Source organism: Pantherophis guttatus, chromosome 11, assembly GCF_059756535.1.
Source record: "Pantherophis guttatus breed Tessera chromosome 11, ASM5975653v1, whole genome shotgun sequence".
Taxonomy (NCBI): Eukaryota; Metazoa; Chordata; class Lepidosauria; order Squamata; family Colubridae; genus Pantherophis; species Pantherophis guttatus.
Genome location: NC_142073.1, coordinates 11,535,511 through 11,551,761, shown reverse-complemented (window position 1 = coordinate 11,551,761; position 16,251 = coordinate 11,535,511). Strand labels below are relative to the sequence as shown.

At 40.6% G+C, this 16,251-nt stretch overlaps 1 protein-coding gene across 12 annotated transcripts in view; it reads left to right on the top strand.

The window, feature by feature from the left end:
* The window catches only part of LOC117670547 (adrenocortical dysplasia protein-like), a 33,583-nt gene that overhangs the window by 7,412 nt on the left and 9,920 nt on the right, over positions 1-16,251 (top strand). For 8 of the 12 annotated variants that reach the window (XM_087877249.1, XM_087877247.1, XM_087877245.1 and 5 more), the window contains exons 2-6: positions 7,955-8,090; positions 9,348-9,466; positions 10,958-11,048; positions 14,535-14,614; positions 15,588-15,632. In XM_087877249.1, the coding sequence (XP_087733375.1) occupies positions 9,456-9,466; positions 10,958-11,048; positions 14,535-14,614; positions 15,588-15,632 (227 nt within the window). In that variant the 5' untranslated portion in view covers positions 7,955-8,090; positions 9,348-9,455. Of the gene's footprint in view, positions 1-4,303; positions 4,801-7,954; positions 8,091-9,347; positions 9,467-10,957; positions 11,049-14,534; positions 14,615-15,587; positions 15,633-16,251 lie in introns of those variants that run through there. The other 4 variants (XM_087877242.1, XM_034425802.3, XM_034425801.3 and 1 more) reach the window with 2 other exon arrangements.

Genomic DNA, 16,251 nt, shown 5'->3' with positions numbered 1-16,251 from the left:
GGTATGCAGGAAGGCGAAATAATTTCTTTTTGGGTAGTGGAAATTCAGAAGACTGATGAATGCAAAAATGTTGTGTATGTCTAAATGGGAGATTCCCAGTTGAGGCTGTGGGCCCTTTATATCAAAGCGGTGAAGACTTTTGATTCTGCAAATAAAAACGCAGCATTGAACCCCTGGCCAACGTATTCCAGTAGTCCGTGCTCATAGAGGCCAACCAACTGCGCAAGGAAGCCCAAGGTTTCCCAGCAGATGGCTTGCAGAGGCTGCCATCAAGGTTACGAACCACCGATGATCAAGACTCCCATAAATGTCTCCAATTGGTAGCCAACAACACATTCCAGGGGGAAGGGATTATTTTTTATTCATATCCCACCTTGGTAGTACAGTGGTTTAAAGCACCCTGTTATTAACACAGCTGCCTGCAATTACTGCAGGTTCGAATCTTACCAGGCTCAAGGTTGACTCAGCCTTCCATCTTTTCTAAGGTAGGTTAAATGAGGACCCAGTTTGTGGGGGCAATAAGCTGACTTCGTATAAATATACAAAAGTATGAAGGCTATTGCTTAATGTATTGTAAGCCGCCCTGAGTCTCCGGAGAAGGGCGGCATATAAATCAAATTAAAAAAAAAATTTTTTTATAAACAACTCAAGGCCTTGGTAGTACAGTGGTCTAAAGCACCCTGTTATTAAGACCAGCTGCCTGCAATTACTGCAGGTTCGAATCTTGCCAGGCTCAAGGTTGACTCAGCCTTCCATCCTTTCTAAGGTAGGTAAATTGAGGACCCAGTTTGTGGGGGCAATAAACTGACTTTGTATAAATATACAAAAGGATGAAGGCTATTGCTTAGCGCATTGTAAGCCGCCCTGAGTCTCCAGAGGGCGGCATATAAATCAAATTTTTTTAAAAAAAAGCATCTTATATCCTTCCTCCTCTTATTATCTCCACAACAATTATCCTGTGAGTTGGGCTGAGAGAGAGGAATTGTTCCAGGGTCACCCAGCTTGCTTTCATCGCTAAGGTGGGACTAGAACTCACGGTCTCCCAGTTTCTCTCCTTGTGCCTTACTTACTAGACCAAACTATTGTGCAAAAGATTCACATCAACCCTTTTGTCAGTTCCAATTTTTTCTGGTTCTAGTATTTTTTTTATTTTTTGGGGGGAAAGGAAAATACTAACAGAAACAGAAATACTTCTGTTTTTATTTTGGGAACTTTATAATTCCACAGTTCTATTAAAGTATTTATTCCCTAATTTTAGAATAAAACAATTCCCTCGTCCACTTTGCCATGGACGGGTAATAAGATGTGCTTTTTGAAGAGTGAAAAGCAGAGAAGCTAAAACGTGTACAGGTAGTCCTCGACTTACGACCACAATTGAGCCCAAAGTTTCTGCTGTTGACATTTGTTAAGGGAGTTTTGCCCCTTTTTACGACCTTTCCGGCCTCAGTCATTAAGTGAATCACTACAGTTGATAGGTTAGTAGCTCGGTTGTTAAGTGAATCCGGCTTCCCCATTGACTTGGCGTGTCAGAAGGTCACGCAAAAGGGGGTCACGTGACCCAGGGATACAGCAACGGTCATAAATCTGAACCCGTTGCCAAGCCTCTGAATCTTGATCACATGATCCTGGGAATGCAGCGAAGGTCGTGTGAAAAACGGTCATCGATCAATTTTTTCAGTGCCATTGTGACCTTGAACAGTCACTAAACAAACTGTTGTAAGTCAAGGACTACCTGTATATACTGCCCTTCCCCCATTCTAGAGACCTCTGACGGCGACATGACAAATGCAGACATCCATTCATCCAGGGGTGAAATGTAAAATTTGTTACTACCGGTTCTGTGGGCGTGTCTTGGTGGGGGGAGGGGGAAATGTGATTGGGTGGGTGTGGCCAACTTAAAAAAAAAAACACTTCAAAGCATTTTTTCTACAACCTCTTCGGCCGAAGAGGTTGCAAAAAAAATGCTTTGAAAAGCCTCTCTGCCGATCAGGCAACTCATCTGGGATCGTCAGAGGCTTTTCAAAGCATTTTTTAAACCACCTCTTCGGCCGAAGAGGTTGCAGAAAAAAATGCTTTGAAAAGCCTCTGACGATCCCAGATGAGCCGCGCGATCATCAGAGGCTTTTTTTTTTCTTTTAAAAGCATTTTTTCGGCGGAAGAGGTTGTAGAAAAAATGCTTTTAAAAGTATATATATAAAAAAGCCTCTGATGATCGTGCGGCTCAGCTGGGCATGGTGGGGGGAGGAGGGTGCAGGGATTTTTGCTACCGGTTTCCAAACCACCCGCCTCCATCGCTACCGGATCAGGTGATCCGGTCCGAACCGGGAGCATTTCACCCCTGCATTCATCCAAAGCGACTGATATTTCTATAAACCTGGCTGTAGGGGTGAACTGTATTAATCTAGGGTGGCGAAAATCCAGCGGAGGTCCATGGCGCCTTTCCTGACTAACCAATTTTATTGAAAGGCATAAACTTAACCTTTGCGTCTCCTTGCCTCCAGCTCTTCAGTTAATAGATTTGCACCTTGCTGTACACAATACACATCCTGCCAGTTCCAATTACTCACATCAATTCACAGGGCCATCCTGCGAGGGTAAACTCTATTAAAAGATTTAATATAATTTTTAGCAGCTGATACACGATTTGGTAGCGGTGGCCTTTGCATCCCATTTGGTAACGCAGCATGATGGCCGAGCCCTGAATTATGATGGATTACAGTTGGGTGCCACTTCATCCCAAAAGGAGCCCTCCCCTTCCTTCTCCCGCGCCCAAAGCTAGCTAGTTTTAAAATGAGCAAGGGGGCTCAGTAAAATTCAGTACAACAGTGCACTGCTCGTAATAAAAAGCATATTTTTCAAGACACGCCAGATGCTCTTTCAGCCACTAGGTTAAGCCACAATTTAACTGTGTTGCAAAATCATAAACCACAGTTTCCAAACAACAGTGGATGTGTTTCCGTTGTGCAATAAGATGAAACTAACTATGGTCCATTATGGTTTATTACATGCTACGATGGCTGGGTTGAAACACAACTAGACAACCCGTGATCCGTTGGGTCATATTTTCTTATCAGATTCCTGAATGCCTTCAACAATGGTAGAGCCAGGGGTGAAATTCAGCAGGTTCTGACAGGTTCTGGAGAACCGGTAGTGGAAATTTTGAGTAGTTCAGAGAACCAGCAAATACCACCTCTGGTTGGCCCCAGAGTGGGGTGGGAATGGAGATTTTGCAATATCCTTCCCCTGGAGTTGGGTAGGAATGGGGATTTTAAAATACCCTTCCCCATCACGGTTATAGAGCACTGCACACCAGAACAACTAGACCCAAGAAGAGTTTTTTCCCAAATGCCATCACTCTGCTTAACAACTAATTCCCACACTGTCAAATAATTTACTAAGACTGTATTACTATTATTCTTCTCTTCCTTACTAATATCTATCTCTTCCCACTTATGACTATAACCATGTTGCTTGTATCTCTACGATTTATATTGTTTTATTGTTTCCTAGTACGATTTGATAGCTTATTAGTAACCTTGACTATCACTAAGGGTTATATCTTTTTATTCTCGATGAATGTATTTTATTCTCCTTATGTACAGAGAGCATATGCACCACAGACAAATTCCTTGTGTGTCCAATCACACTTGGCCAATAAAGAATTCTATTCTATTCTATTCTATTCTATTCTATTCTATTCTATTCTATTCTATTCCATTCTATTCCATTCCATTTCATTTCTACCCTCTATTCTATTCTATTCTATTCTATTCTATTCTATTCTATTCCATTTCTACCCTCTATTCTATTCTACTCTACTCTACTCTACTTCTACCCTACCCTACTATATTCTATTCTATTCTAGTTCTTCAGGAGTAGGGCGGTATATAAATCAAATAAACTATTCTATTCTATTCTATTCCATTTCTACCCTCTATTCTATTCTATTCTACTTCTACTCTACCCTACTATATTCTATTCTATTCCATTTCTACCCTTTATTCTATTCTATTCTATTCTATTCTATTCTATTCTATTCTATTCTATTCTATTCTATTCTATTCTATTCTACTCTACTCTACTTCTACCCTACCCTACTATATTCTATTCTATTCTATTCTATTCTATTCTATTCTATTCTATTCTATTCCTTCAGGAATAGGGCGGTATATAAATCAAATAAACTATTCTATTCTATTCTATTCTATTCTGTTCTGTTCTGTTCTGTTGTTCTGTTTGTTCTGTTCTGGAAGCCCTGGTCTATTCTGCAGGCTGCAGAATAGACTGCAGGCTGAGCGCAACTGAGGTCGACGCCTGGTCACTCCATCCTCCTCCACCGTTTCCCGGCCGCGCTCAGCTGAGCGCTTCCGATCCTGGCGCGTCCCCAAACCTTTGCATCGGGACTAAAAAAAATATAATCCGCCTGCGGGTTAAGGTTTGCAAGAGGCCGGCAGGCAGGCAGGCAGGCGCGCCCAAGCCTTGGCCAAACCCCGCCGGCGGCCGTCGAAGCGAAGGGGCTCGGCTGCAAGGCGCCCTTTGTTCCAGTTGTTTTGGGCGCTCGGCTCTGCCGTTTGGCCAGGACGCGGCGCGCCAAAACGCTCCGCCCGCGGACCGCCTTCTCCTCCCCGGGAGCGGCTGGCTTCGTCGGAAGGCGGAGCCCTGACGCGGCTTCTCAAGTCCCAGCAAAAGGGACGACGGGGCGGCCTAGGCCCGCCGAGCCGCTCTCGCCCGCATGGACCAGAACCGGGCGCCGTATTGGTTCCGCCGCAGGAGATCTCCGCCACGCGCGCAGCCCCGCCGGTGAGTTTTGCAGAAGGGCCGGAGAGGTTGCAAAAGGGCCCTTCGTTCCCCGGGGAGATCGCAGTCTCCCCAACTGTCCGGGGCTCCCTACCTACCGCCATCCCTGGGGCTTCTGGGGTCGGGGTGGGTGAAATGGGGGGGGGGTCTTCCACGTTGCCCCGGTCTGCGGTCGCCTTTCTGTCTCCCAACAAGTCGCTCTTGCCTGGAGTGGGTTTCGCTTTCGCTTTCGCTTTGTTGGGGGTTCTTCCAAATCACTTTTTAAAGTCGGGGTGGGGTTGACTGGGTCCTGGTCCTGGGGTGGCCGCGGAGGATGGCTTGGCATTATTATTATTGTTGTTGTTGTTGCCGGCATTATTGTTGTTGTTGTTGTTGCCGGCATTATTATTATTATTGTTGTTGTTGCCGGCATTGTTGTTGTTGTTGTTGTTGTTGCCGGCATTATTATTGTTGTTGTTGTTGCCGGCATTATTATTATTGTTGTTGTTGTTGCCGGCATTATTATTATTGTTGTTGTTGTTGTTGCCGGCATTATTATTATTATTGTTGTTGTTGCCGGCATTGTTGTTGTTGTTGTTGTTGTTGCCGGCATTATTATTGTTGTTGTTGTTGCCGGCATTATTATTATTGTTGTTGTTGTTGCCGGCATTATTATTATTGTTGTTGTTGTTGTTGCCGGCATTATTATTATTATTGTTGTTGTTGTTGCCGGCATTATTATTATTATTGTTGTTGTTGTTGCTGGCATTATTGTTGTTGTTGTTGCCGGCATTATTATTATTGTTGTTGTTGTTGCCGGCATTATTATTATTGTTGTTGTTGCTGGCATTATTATTATTGTTGTTGTTGTTGTTGCCGGCATTGTTGTTGTTGTTGTTGCCGGCATTATTATTATTGTTGTTGTTGTTGCCGGCATTATTATTATTGTTGTTGTTGTTGCCGGCATTATTATTGTTGTTGTTGTTGTTGTTGTTGTTGCCGGCATTATTATTATTGTTGTTGTTGTTGCCGGCATTATTATTATTATTGTTGTTGTTGTTGTTGTTGTTGTTGCCGGCATTATTGTTGTTGTTGTTGCCGGCATTATTATTATTATTATTGTTGTTCTTGTTGTTGTTGTTGTTGTAAGGTCTCAAAATACACTTGAGTCACCAGTATAAAGATTAACACAGTTGGAAGGGACCTTATAGGTCATCTAGTCCAACCTCCCTCCGATCAAGCAGGAGACCCTACACAACTTTTGACAAATGGCAGTCCAATCTTTTCTTGAAACTCACAGTCCACTATTTGAGCGGACAGTCCACTTTTTTCACATTATGTTCACTTATTTTTTTTCACAAAATAGTGGACATTTTTTTTTATTCAAAACTTGGTATATTTTTTTTAATATTTCTCAACGTTGTACTGAAATTAAAGAATGATTCCTTAAACACAAAGAATTGATCAAAGCTGCGCGGTCCAATAAAAAATGCACACGACAGCAAAGTAAAATGTAATTTAATATTTTACATATTATTATAATATATTTGATGTTTTGAATTTTAAGTAAAGTTTTGAAGTGATTATTTTAATACGTGTTAAAATGTTTGTAAGAAAATATATTTCATTTCATTTATTCGAATTTCTATACCGCCCTTCTCCTTTCGGACTCAGGGCGGTGAACAGCCAGATAAAAAACATCTATACAAACATCACAGTTAAAAAATAAAGTTAAAATAATTTATAAATTTGGCCCATAATTTAAAACTTGTCAATTAAAATAAATATTAAAATTTTAAAACTAACCCTAAAATCAGGACAGACCGGCTAGCTGAAAAAAATAAGTTTTTAGGGCCCGACGAAAAATCCGGAGGTCGGGGATCACTCGTATCTCTGGGGGTAGATTGTTCCATAGGGTAGGTGCCACCACAGAGAAGGCTCTCCTCCTGGGGGTCGTCAGCCGGCATTGTCTGGCCGACGGCACCCTGAGGAGGCCCTCTCTGTGGGAGCGAACCGGCCGGTGGGAGGCTATTGGTGGCAGAAGGCGGTCCCGTAAGTACCCTGGCCCTAAGCCATGGAGCGCTTTAAAGGTGATCACCAACATGATTTAATTGTAATTTTTTTTTTATTTTTTTACTACTTAACACACACACACACACACACACACACACACACACACACACACCGCTTGTCCGCTATTTTTTGGAAGCAGACCTGGCAACCCTACTTGAAAGTCTAAAAGTTTTTAAAAGTTTTAAAAGGTTAGAGACTGGGATCTTGTGGGGTTCATTGCATATGATTGCATACCGAACCGGACTTTTTTGGGGAGGACAAGCTTGCTTGGTTGCAAGTTTTATTAGGAAATACACGCCTTCTTGCTCAGTGTATTATTGAGTTTATTGTGACCTCAGAAGGATGTCATAGTTTTTGCTGGTTATTGATTCTTAAAGAGGGGAGGAGCTGTTGAAAACAAGTTTCTAAGGGTGCCTTCACTCATGTGGCATGTACCCTGGGGCATGTCTCTACAAGTTTTCTACTCAGATCTTGGTGGAATGCAAGCTTCTCCTTGCCTGGCTTGTAGAGCAAGGAAGAAATCTTGACCCCCCGCAGGTTGTCCGTATATGGTGAAAGAAGATCATCTAGAGGTAGCCAGATATTTGAATGAGTAGAATGGCAGGATTTATATACCGGTCATCATCTTAATTTATCATGGTTTATTAAACAACTAGATTCATACAGTATAGTGGACTAAGTAGAGAACCAGATTGGGGAAGTGGTTAAGGTATCAGGCTAGAAACTGAGAGGATGTGAATTCTAGTCCTGCTTTAGAATGGGGAGCTAGCTTAGGCCGGTCACTTTCTCCTAGCCCTAGGAAGAAGGCAATAATTAAATACTACCCCAAAAAAATTGCCAAGAAAATTGTAAGCACTAATCCAGGCCATTTGCTTGAAATAAAAGCTGACTTTTATCCCCCCCCAATTAATAATAACAAACAATCATAGGTTCACATCTCATTGTTAATAAGCCAAGGTTATTTTGCTTAGAGTGATTTATCATTGTGGCTAGTACTGTGGTTTTTCCCTATCCTTCTTTCCGGATGATGCAGAGTTCAATTGATATTTCCTTCTCACCATTTTTTTCAGACGCTTTTTGACTTTGCTAACTTTCCCCCCCCCAGTTTAGACACTGAATATAGCCTGGCCAGCAACAATAGACATCATTCATCGTATTTGGACCCTTGGATTGTGAGTCTTCTGTTGGAGTACAAAGAATCCGTGATCAAAACAGATGGACAGCTTGGACATGTCCTGAAGGTGGACTTTCAAACTTTATTTATTTATGTTGTCCTTCCTCTCCCTTACTCAACTCTAGGAATGCAGATCTGTCCTGTATATCTTTGCTTTGTTAGTTTGTTTTTACTTTGCAACAGACTAGGCCAGTGATGGCTAACCTTTTTGCCGTTGCGTGCCAAAAGCGGAGGGGTCACACATGCGTGTGCTCACACCCATAATTCAATGTGCCCCCCCACACACACATTCTGAAGTCGGCAAATGGGCTGTTTCCGATCTCCAGAGGGCCCCCGGGTGTGGGAGTGGGAAAGGCCATTTTCACCCTCCCCAGGCTCCTAGAAAACCTCTGGAGCCTGGGGAGAGCAAAAAATGGGACTTCCAGACCCACCGGAAGTCAGCAAATGGGCCGTTTCCAGCCTCCGGAGGGCCTCCTGGTGGGTAGGGAAGGCCATTTTCGCCTTCCCCAGGCTCCTAGAAAGGCTCCGGTGGGTCTGGAAGACCCGAAAATCAGCTGGCTGGCACGCACATGTACACCGGAGTTGAACTAGGACAACTCTCGTGTGCCCACTGATATGGCTCCATCTGCCACCTGTGGCACGTGTGCCATAGGTTCGTCATTATGGGACTAGGCACAGTTCAGAGCAATAATAGGCTTAACGTTTGGAATGTTGAGAGCGTGTCTTGCACACAACTACAAAAATTGCATAAGGAAGGTTTTTTTTTTCATTATAAAATGACAGCTGTCATTGTCCTGGCTAATTGCAAAATACAGGAACCTGGTGTCTTTATTTCCTGCTGCTTCCTCAACAGCAGTGTTTCTAGAGCTGGCTGGGGAATTCTGGGAGTTGGTCCATACATCTTAAAGTTGCTGGAGTTGAAAAACATTGCTGTAGATATCCAGGGAGCTTCCTTTTCTATCTTAGCACCATGTTCTTTTTTTTCTGTGGAAAAAAACTCCAGATTGCACTGGGCTATCACTTCCATCTTCTAATAGTTATTATGGAGTCCCCATGAAGCATCCTGGTTGTTAAAGATTGCAAAACTTCTTTTCTTTCTTCTGGGCCTGGTTCCAGTACTTCTTTTTCTGTTTTAAACTAAGACAGACAGATAGAAGAACCCAATATACAGCCCAAAGAACTATCTGCAGATATTGTAGTGTTTGTGATATCCTTTGGCCCATTGCTGCTTTACACTGATGGAGAATAGTGGGCCCACATTACCCAAAAAAATTGGTTTCCAAATATGTTGATTATGGTGTAAATTTTTTTGCCTCTTCTCCAGGTTTTGAATGAACCAAGGGTTTACCAAGATGCTGAACCAGAGACAATTCTACATATTGGAGATGGACTTCACTATATTGAAGTGGTGGTTGCGGGCAAAGCTGCTAAAATGTCAAAACAGTAAGTTTTACTTTGAATTTATTTTGGATTACAATTCAGTATATGCATTTTTATGGTATCCAAAATTTATGTTTCTCTTCCATGAACTATATAATTTTACAAGACCTCTGTATTGCTAGGATCAGAATTTATTGCAATTCATAATTTCATTTTATGATTATTTTTTTTTAAATAATTTAAAATTGAGTATTTTACATTTTAAAACCAAACATAATAGCAAAAGAAATCAAGAGAAAAAAACAAAAACACGCACATCAAACTTTAAAATACAATACTAACAACAGATATATACAATTTTACAACTTTCTGCATCGACTTTTGTCTTTACTCTTAGCTTTTATCCTCCCGCTCCTTCTCTTTATTTTTAAATATTCATAATTAACTGTTTTGTTAGCAGGATCATTATTTACATTTATATCCAGTATGTTAATATCAAATTTCACTTTATATTCTTATTTCTTAATTTGATTTCTGTTTTCCAACCATGTATAAAACCTATTCCACACTTTATAATAAAACAAGTTTTATGATTTATGGTGTGTTTACCATGATCTTTGACATCTATGCCGCTTCGAGCTTAATAGAGAACTTCAAGTAATAATATAATGTATGCTTTCATTCACACCCTGTTAATACCCTAGAAAATTCTAATCTCTATATTTGTAAATCCTTTATTTATTCATTTGTTTCTACTCCTTTATTCCTTTTATTCTCTTTCCGTTTTCGTTTACATGTTTCCACTAAAATGTCTGATAAATGTTAAATATTTGATAAACAGGTAGTCCTTGACTTATGACTTATTGATTTTCGATCATGTTACCATGGGGATCCTGCTATGGTCATAAGTGTGGAAAAACCAGTCGAATCACTTTTTGCAGTGCCATTATAACTTCAGACAGTCAATAAATGAATTTTATTGTAAATCAAAGATTATTTGTAATATATCATCCATAAGGATTAATTTAGAAATTTTGTGCTTCTACATAAATTATCATTAGATCAACCCCCCCACCCCCCGTCGGATTTTATCATTCATTTGTAACAAAATATGAGGGATTATGCCAATCTTCTAGGGATTTGATAATCCTGTATCCAAAATTTGTTACATCTCTATTGGGGAGCTATATTTGAACTATATTTTGGATTCTGGAACTAATGGTTATGTTTTCTTTTAAAGTTGCCAACTTTTTACATGCAGTTTCAAAGTTATCTTTTCTTCGGAAAATCTATTCTACAAGATGGTCAAAACAATTTACGAGGGGGGGGGCTGTAATCCTTTTTTATATGTGCTGACATAGGAAGTTAGGCTGTGAGAATATATGTTGATAAAAATGGATTCCCAGCACTCTAAAGAAGCTTGTGGATCTTTTAAAATTGTGTACAGAATCCTTCTTTTTGCAGATCAATATGGAAAAATATCAGCCTTAGCTGTAGGAGGCAGTTTGATACTTTTCAGATTTGCCAATACATTTCTTCCTTTCTATTTTTCAGATCTATGGCTCAGAATGGATTGTCTGGTATTATTGGCCAGTTCATCGTCTTGCAGAATTATAGAGTCAATTTTAAAAGAGCAGCTGAAATGGTAAGGTGCACAAAATGCTATTGTTGTAGTGTTTTCTTTGGAAGAGCACATGCTGATAATGCTGTTTGACCCTCCGAGGATATGACATGAAATTTATTTATTTAGAAAATTTATATTATAGCGCCTACTCGCACATGACGAATCAAGGCAAATTACAGGACATAAAAGCACAATATAAAAGAAATAAAAATAATAAATAATAAAATAATGTCATGTACTCCTCGACTTACGATCACAATTGGGACCAGAATTTATGTTGCTAAGCAAGTTGTTAAGTGAGCCGGGCCCAATTTTAAGATTTTTTTTTTTGCCATGGTTGTTAAGCGAATCTTGAGTCATTAAGTGAATCCAATGTCCTCCATTGACTGCTTGTCAGAAGCTAGCTGGGCAGCTCACATGTGGCGATAATGTGAATTCAGGACACTGCAACTATTCTAAATACAAGCCAATTCCAAGCACCTGAATTTTGATCACGTAACTGTGTGAACGCTGTCTCTGTTGTAATGCGAGGACTGGTTGTAAGTCACTTTTTTCAGGGCCATAGATAACTTCAAATAGTCGCTAAATGAATTGGTTGTAAGTCGAGGACTATCTGTACTGTCCTGATGACATGTTTAAATGCCTATATAGGAAATAGGAATTCAAGATGAGTTTATTGCAGCATATAATTAAGAGAAAGAAAGAGTGATAAAGGCTGAAATCATACAATTTACTAACTCAAACTAGTGTTTTTTTTTTTAAATAACAGAGGTTTTTAAAAGTTGCTAAGCACTTTTCCTGTACTGATGATAATATTTATCATTGGAGTGGCATATCATTTAAATTTAAGAAGCATTCAATTGTAATGATTACCCTGCAATTCTGTTGAATTTCCATTTCTCCCTTTCTATCAAGTTACAAATTAAAATTCGCTATCAATTTTTGGAAATCACTGGAGGGGCTTAATTATGGCAACCAGACTTTAAAAAAAATAATAAAGAAAAAGGGTCAGACCTGAAGGAGTTTCATAAGGAAAAAAAATAGGTTTGTTTCTTTCTTTATTAAATTTATATCCCACTTGATTTTAGCTTGGTCCCAACCCTGTGGCCCTTTTGTGCCTGGGGTCCTGGATGTGGGATAGAGCTCATTTTCTGTCAGTTATCGAGGACATTTTTATGATTCTCGGACTGTTGTGTTTTTGACTTAACAGTGATCGTGTTTGTGTGTGTATGTAAAACAATCCTTTATGTCCAAAAGCTGTCCTTTAGATGTATTTACATATTGATTTATATATTGATTTACAGCTGTCCTGTAGATTTATTTACATTTCAGATAACGGTCACTAAGGGAGGCAGTTGCTAAACGAGGACTCCCTGTATGAAAATTCCCTCCCTCCCCTACCACAATATTTGGTTGTCGGTTAAATTTATTTGCTGCCTATCTCACAATATGATGGTGATAGCCTGCAAAATATTACTTATTTATTTATTTAGCAAGCTTGTAAAATATCTCCGATAAAGAAACGGGGTCATTTTTGACCAAATTATTTGAGGCTTTTCTTTTTTTTTTCCTCCTTAGTTTCATTGGCAATTTGCCCTATTTTTGAATCTTGACAGATATTCCCTGCCACAGCAAGTCACTTTATTCTTTAAAATGGATAAAATAATTTATCCCCTGTGTTTTTGGGGGAAGGGAAGGGAATCTACCCGTTTTGAGGTCTCCCCCAAAGTAGGCCTGTTGCCAGGCGGAATATATGTATCCTTAAACGTGCAATCTCCGGTGTTTTAACTCGCCAGTGGTTTCTGGCTTGAAATGTAGCCTCTCTGAGGGAACATCTCGGCCGCCATTAAATCCTGCTTAGCAGCCATAAAAATCTTCCTCCTTAAAGGGAGGAAAAGGAGGACAAAGCAGACCCACACAAAACCCACTGCTGTTTTTCTTCCTCCCTTCCAGTGGGGTTTTTGTGAGTTTCAGGGACACCATTTCCCTCCAAGGGAAAACTTTGGATATCCTGGAAAGCCTCTTTGCCTTTCAAAATGGGTGGAAACTAATCAAGGAGAGAAGCAACTTAGAACCAAGGAGAAATTTCCTGACAGTTAGAATGATTAATCAGTGGAATGACTTGCCACCAGAAGCTGTGACTGCTCCAACACTGGAAGTTTTTAAGAAGATGTTGTATAACCATTTGTCTGAAGTGGTGTAGGGTTTCCTGCCTAAGCAGGGGGTTGGACTAGAAGACCTCCAAGGTCCCTTCCAACTCTTCTCTTCTCTTCTCTTCTCTTCTCTTCTCTTCTCTTCTCTTCTACCCTACCCTACCCTACCCTACCCTACCCTACCCTACCCTACCCTACCCTACCCTACTCTACTCTACTCGCCACAACCAGTCTCGTGGGCCTTTTATTGTTTTATTTTTTTATTGCCAGAGAGAGAGGAAGGTGCTTCACTGGGAAGGGGGAGCCCCTAAATGTGGGAACGGGTTGCATCATTTGAAGGGGTCGCTTTTCCAAGCATCAAAATGTCTCCAGTTGATTTTTCTTGCTTCTTTCCCTGATTGAAGGCAACGGAGAGAGAAGCCCCCTTGCCCTTTTGCAGTTTAGGCTCATCTTTTTGGGGGTGGGGGTGGCATAATAAGTTTAAAGCATCTCATTTGGGTGCCTTCCACTTCTCGAAGAATTCTTCCACTTTTTCAGGTCTGGCTCAGGAATTCTGAGAGTCCACGGATCCTCAAGTTGCCATAGTAGCTTACCTCCTGCTTTAGGGCATTTATAATCTTCATTTCTGTTTGAAAAGTCTCCTAATTTGATCCTTGACACCTCTTTGTATAAAGATGGATTGGGCTGAGAAGAAGGGACTGGCCCAGGGATGCTATTCAGCAGGTTCTGACAGATTCTGGAGAACTGGTAGCGGAAATTTTGAGTAGTTCAGAGAACTGGCAAATACCACCTCTAGCTGGCCCCAGAGTGGGGTGGGAATGGAGATATTGCAATATCCTTCCCTCAGGAGTGGGGTGGGAATGGGGACTTTGCAGTATCCTTCCCCCAGGAGTGGGGTGGGAATGGAGATTTTGCAATATCCTTCCCCCAGGAGTGGGGAGGGAATGGAGATTTTGCAGTATCCTTCCTCCAGGAGTGGGGTGGGAATGGAGATTTTGCAGTATCCTTCCCCTGCCATGTCCACCAAGCCATGCCATGCCCACCAAGCCATGCCTACAGAACCGGTAGTAAAAAAAATTGAATTCCACCACTGGACTGGCCCAAAGTCACCCAGGCAGCTTTGTATCCAAGTGGGGATTTGAACCCTGAGTTCAAATCCCACCCTTTTAACCATCAATATATTCTGGATCTTGAATTCCACACATCTGATGGAGGGCACCTCAGTTGGAGAAGCCTGCTTGGGTGACTTTTATCACAGGCCATGCTGCTTTCTCCCCATCATCGAGATCATGTTCAGTCTGATATTTCTCCTTGAGCATCGTTGACTGTGCTTGTTTTTTTTCACTCTTTTCAGGAAGATTGTCGATTTTACCTCACCCTTGAGTGTTTCCAGGTCATGTCCATGAAGAGAGAGGGGAAGAGTCTGCAAAATTGGTGAGACCCACAAGAACACTGATCTCCGTTGTGTAGTTGGGGTACCTACTGGGAAGAAGACGGGGGCCTAAACTCAAACCCTGAAGATCGCAGAATTGTCTGCCTCCCATCTAAGCATGCATCCCGTTCTAATCAGGGTTAGGAAATTTAACAGAATGAATTCTTTATAAACCCTTAACTGCAGTTCAATACCTGCTGTTATCTGTCATTGACTGTCCAACTCTTGCTGTAGAGTTGAGCAGACTTACACGTTTAAAAATAGTCAAGTTTTGGAAAGAGGAAGGGTTAAACATTACAGCAGCCCTTTTGATTTTCAAAAAGCTAAGTTCGGTGAGATTTGATATTTGGATTAAAGATCACACACCGGTCCCAACTTTGTCGATTAGAGATTGGAAATATGTTCTGCCAGAAGACGGCATTTCTGTCTCTACAACATAGATGTGTCCATGGTCACCAGCAGCTGACTTGAACTTGAGGGGGAATTGATTAGCATCTTTACCTAGGGATTAAAATGGAAGAACTACATCCTCAAGAGAACTATTCTTTTTGTCATTATCTGATTCAGTTGATTTTTATAATGACACTGAACAACCCATAATCCACTGGGTAGTAGTTTCAGAGATATTTCCTTACCAGATTCCTCAAATCAATGGCAGAGCTTTTGATGTACTGCCTTCACTGGAAAAGCTGGGATGCATTCAGAGATGTATCTGAAGATATCCCATGTTGAAGTATAGAGCGCAGCAAAACATCAGCACAGGAAATGTTTTATGACATTGGATATTATGTCATAAACTGATTTATAATAATGTTTATGTCATAAAATGTTTACCAAGTTGATGAGATGCTTGAGGTTCTACATATGTCAACAATCAGCTTCTGTTTCATTGACCAACTGATTGGATGTAGTTTTATTACATGAATTTTTCTACTGTGATAAAAAACTGAGGATGTTAAATGTCTTTTTGTATAGCAATCGGGAGCTGTCAGTCATACAAAAGATAAAGGACCTATGGCAGTAAGTATGTTGATTCTGTTCTATGAGCGATCTTAAAACTAGCAGTTTCAAATTCAGATATGTTCATAGCAACACTATAAACTTTGTAAAATCTTCCTATGTATCCTAGAATATTCCATATTCTTCTCACATAAATTTCAACACATAATACAAGGAAGCGACTTTTAACTTTTTATTGTATTTGACCTCATTATGCATTATGTGAATGGCAGCCTCCCTTCTCATACTTGAAAAGCAGTCGGACATTTTCTTATTGTGGTATTAATAATAATTAATGGATAATTAATGAATAAGTCAATAATAAGCAGGATAGTCCTTGGTTCCAGACATTACAGATTCGTTAACCCGCTTTCCATTTCCACAAGAAACGCAACATTAGCTGACCCACCAAAACTACTTTAGTTCCATTCTCATGACAAATTAGTAATAACATCATAATTTAGGACTCATAATTGCTGTTTGGAATGCTGTTCTCATTTTGATTAAAAAGGAAAATAAAGGATTCCCCCCCCACGCCCATCTAGCACAATTTACAAGTCAAGATGTGGTTTAGCTCTAAGAAGCACCTGGCTATAATTAGTAAATTGTGATTTCAGGGCATAACTTAGTGTAAAACCAC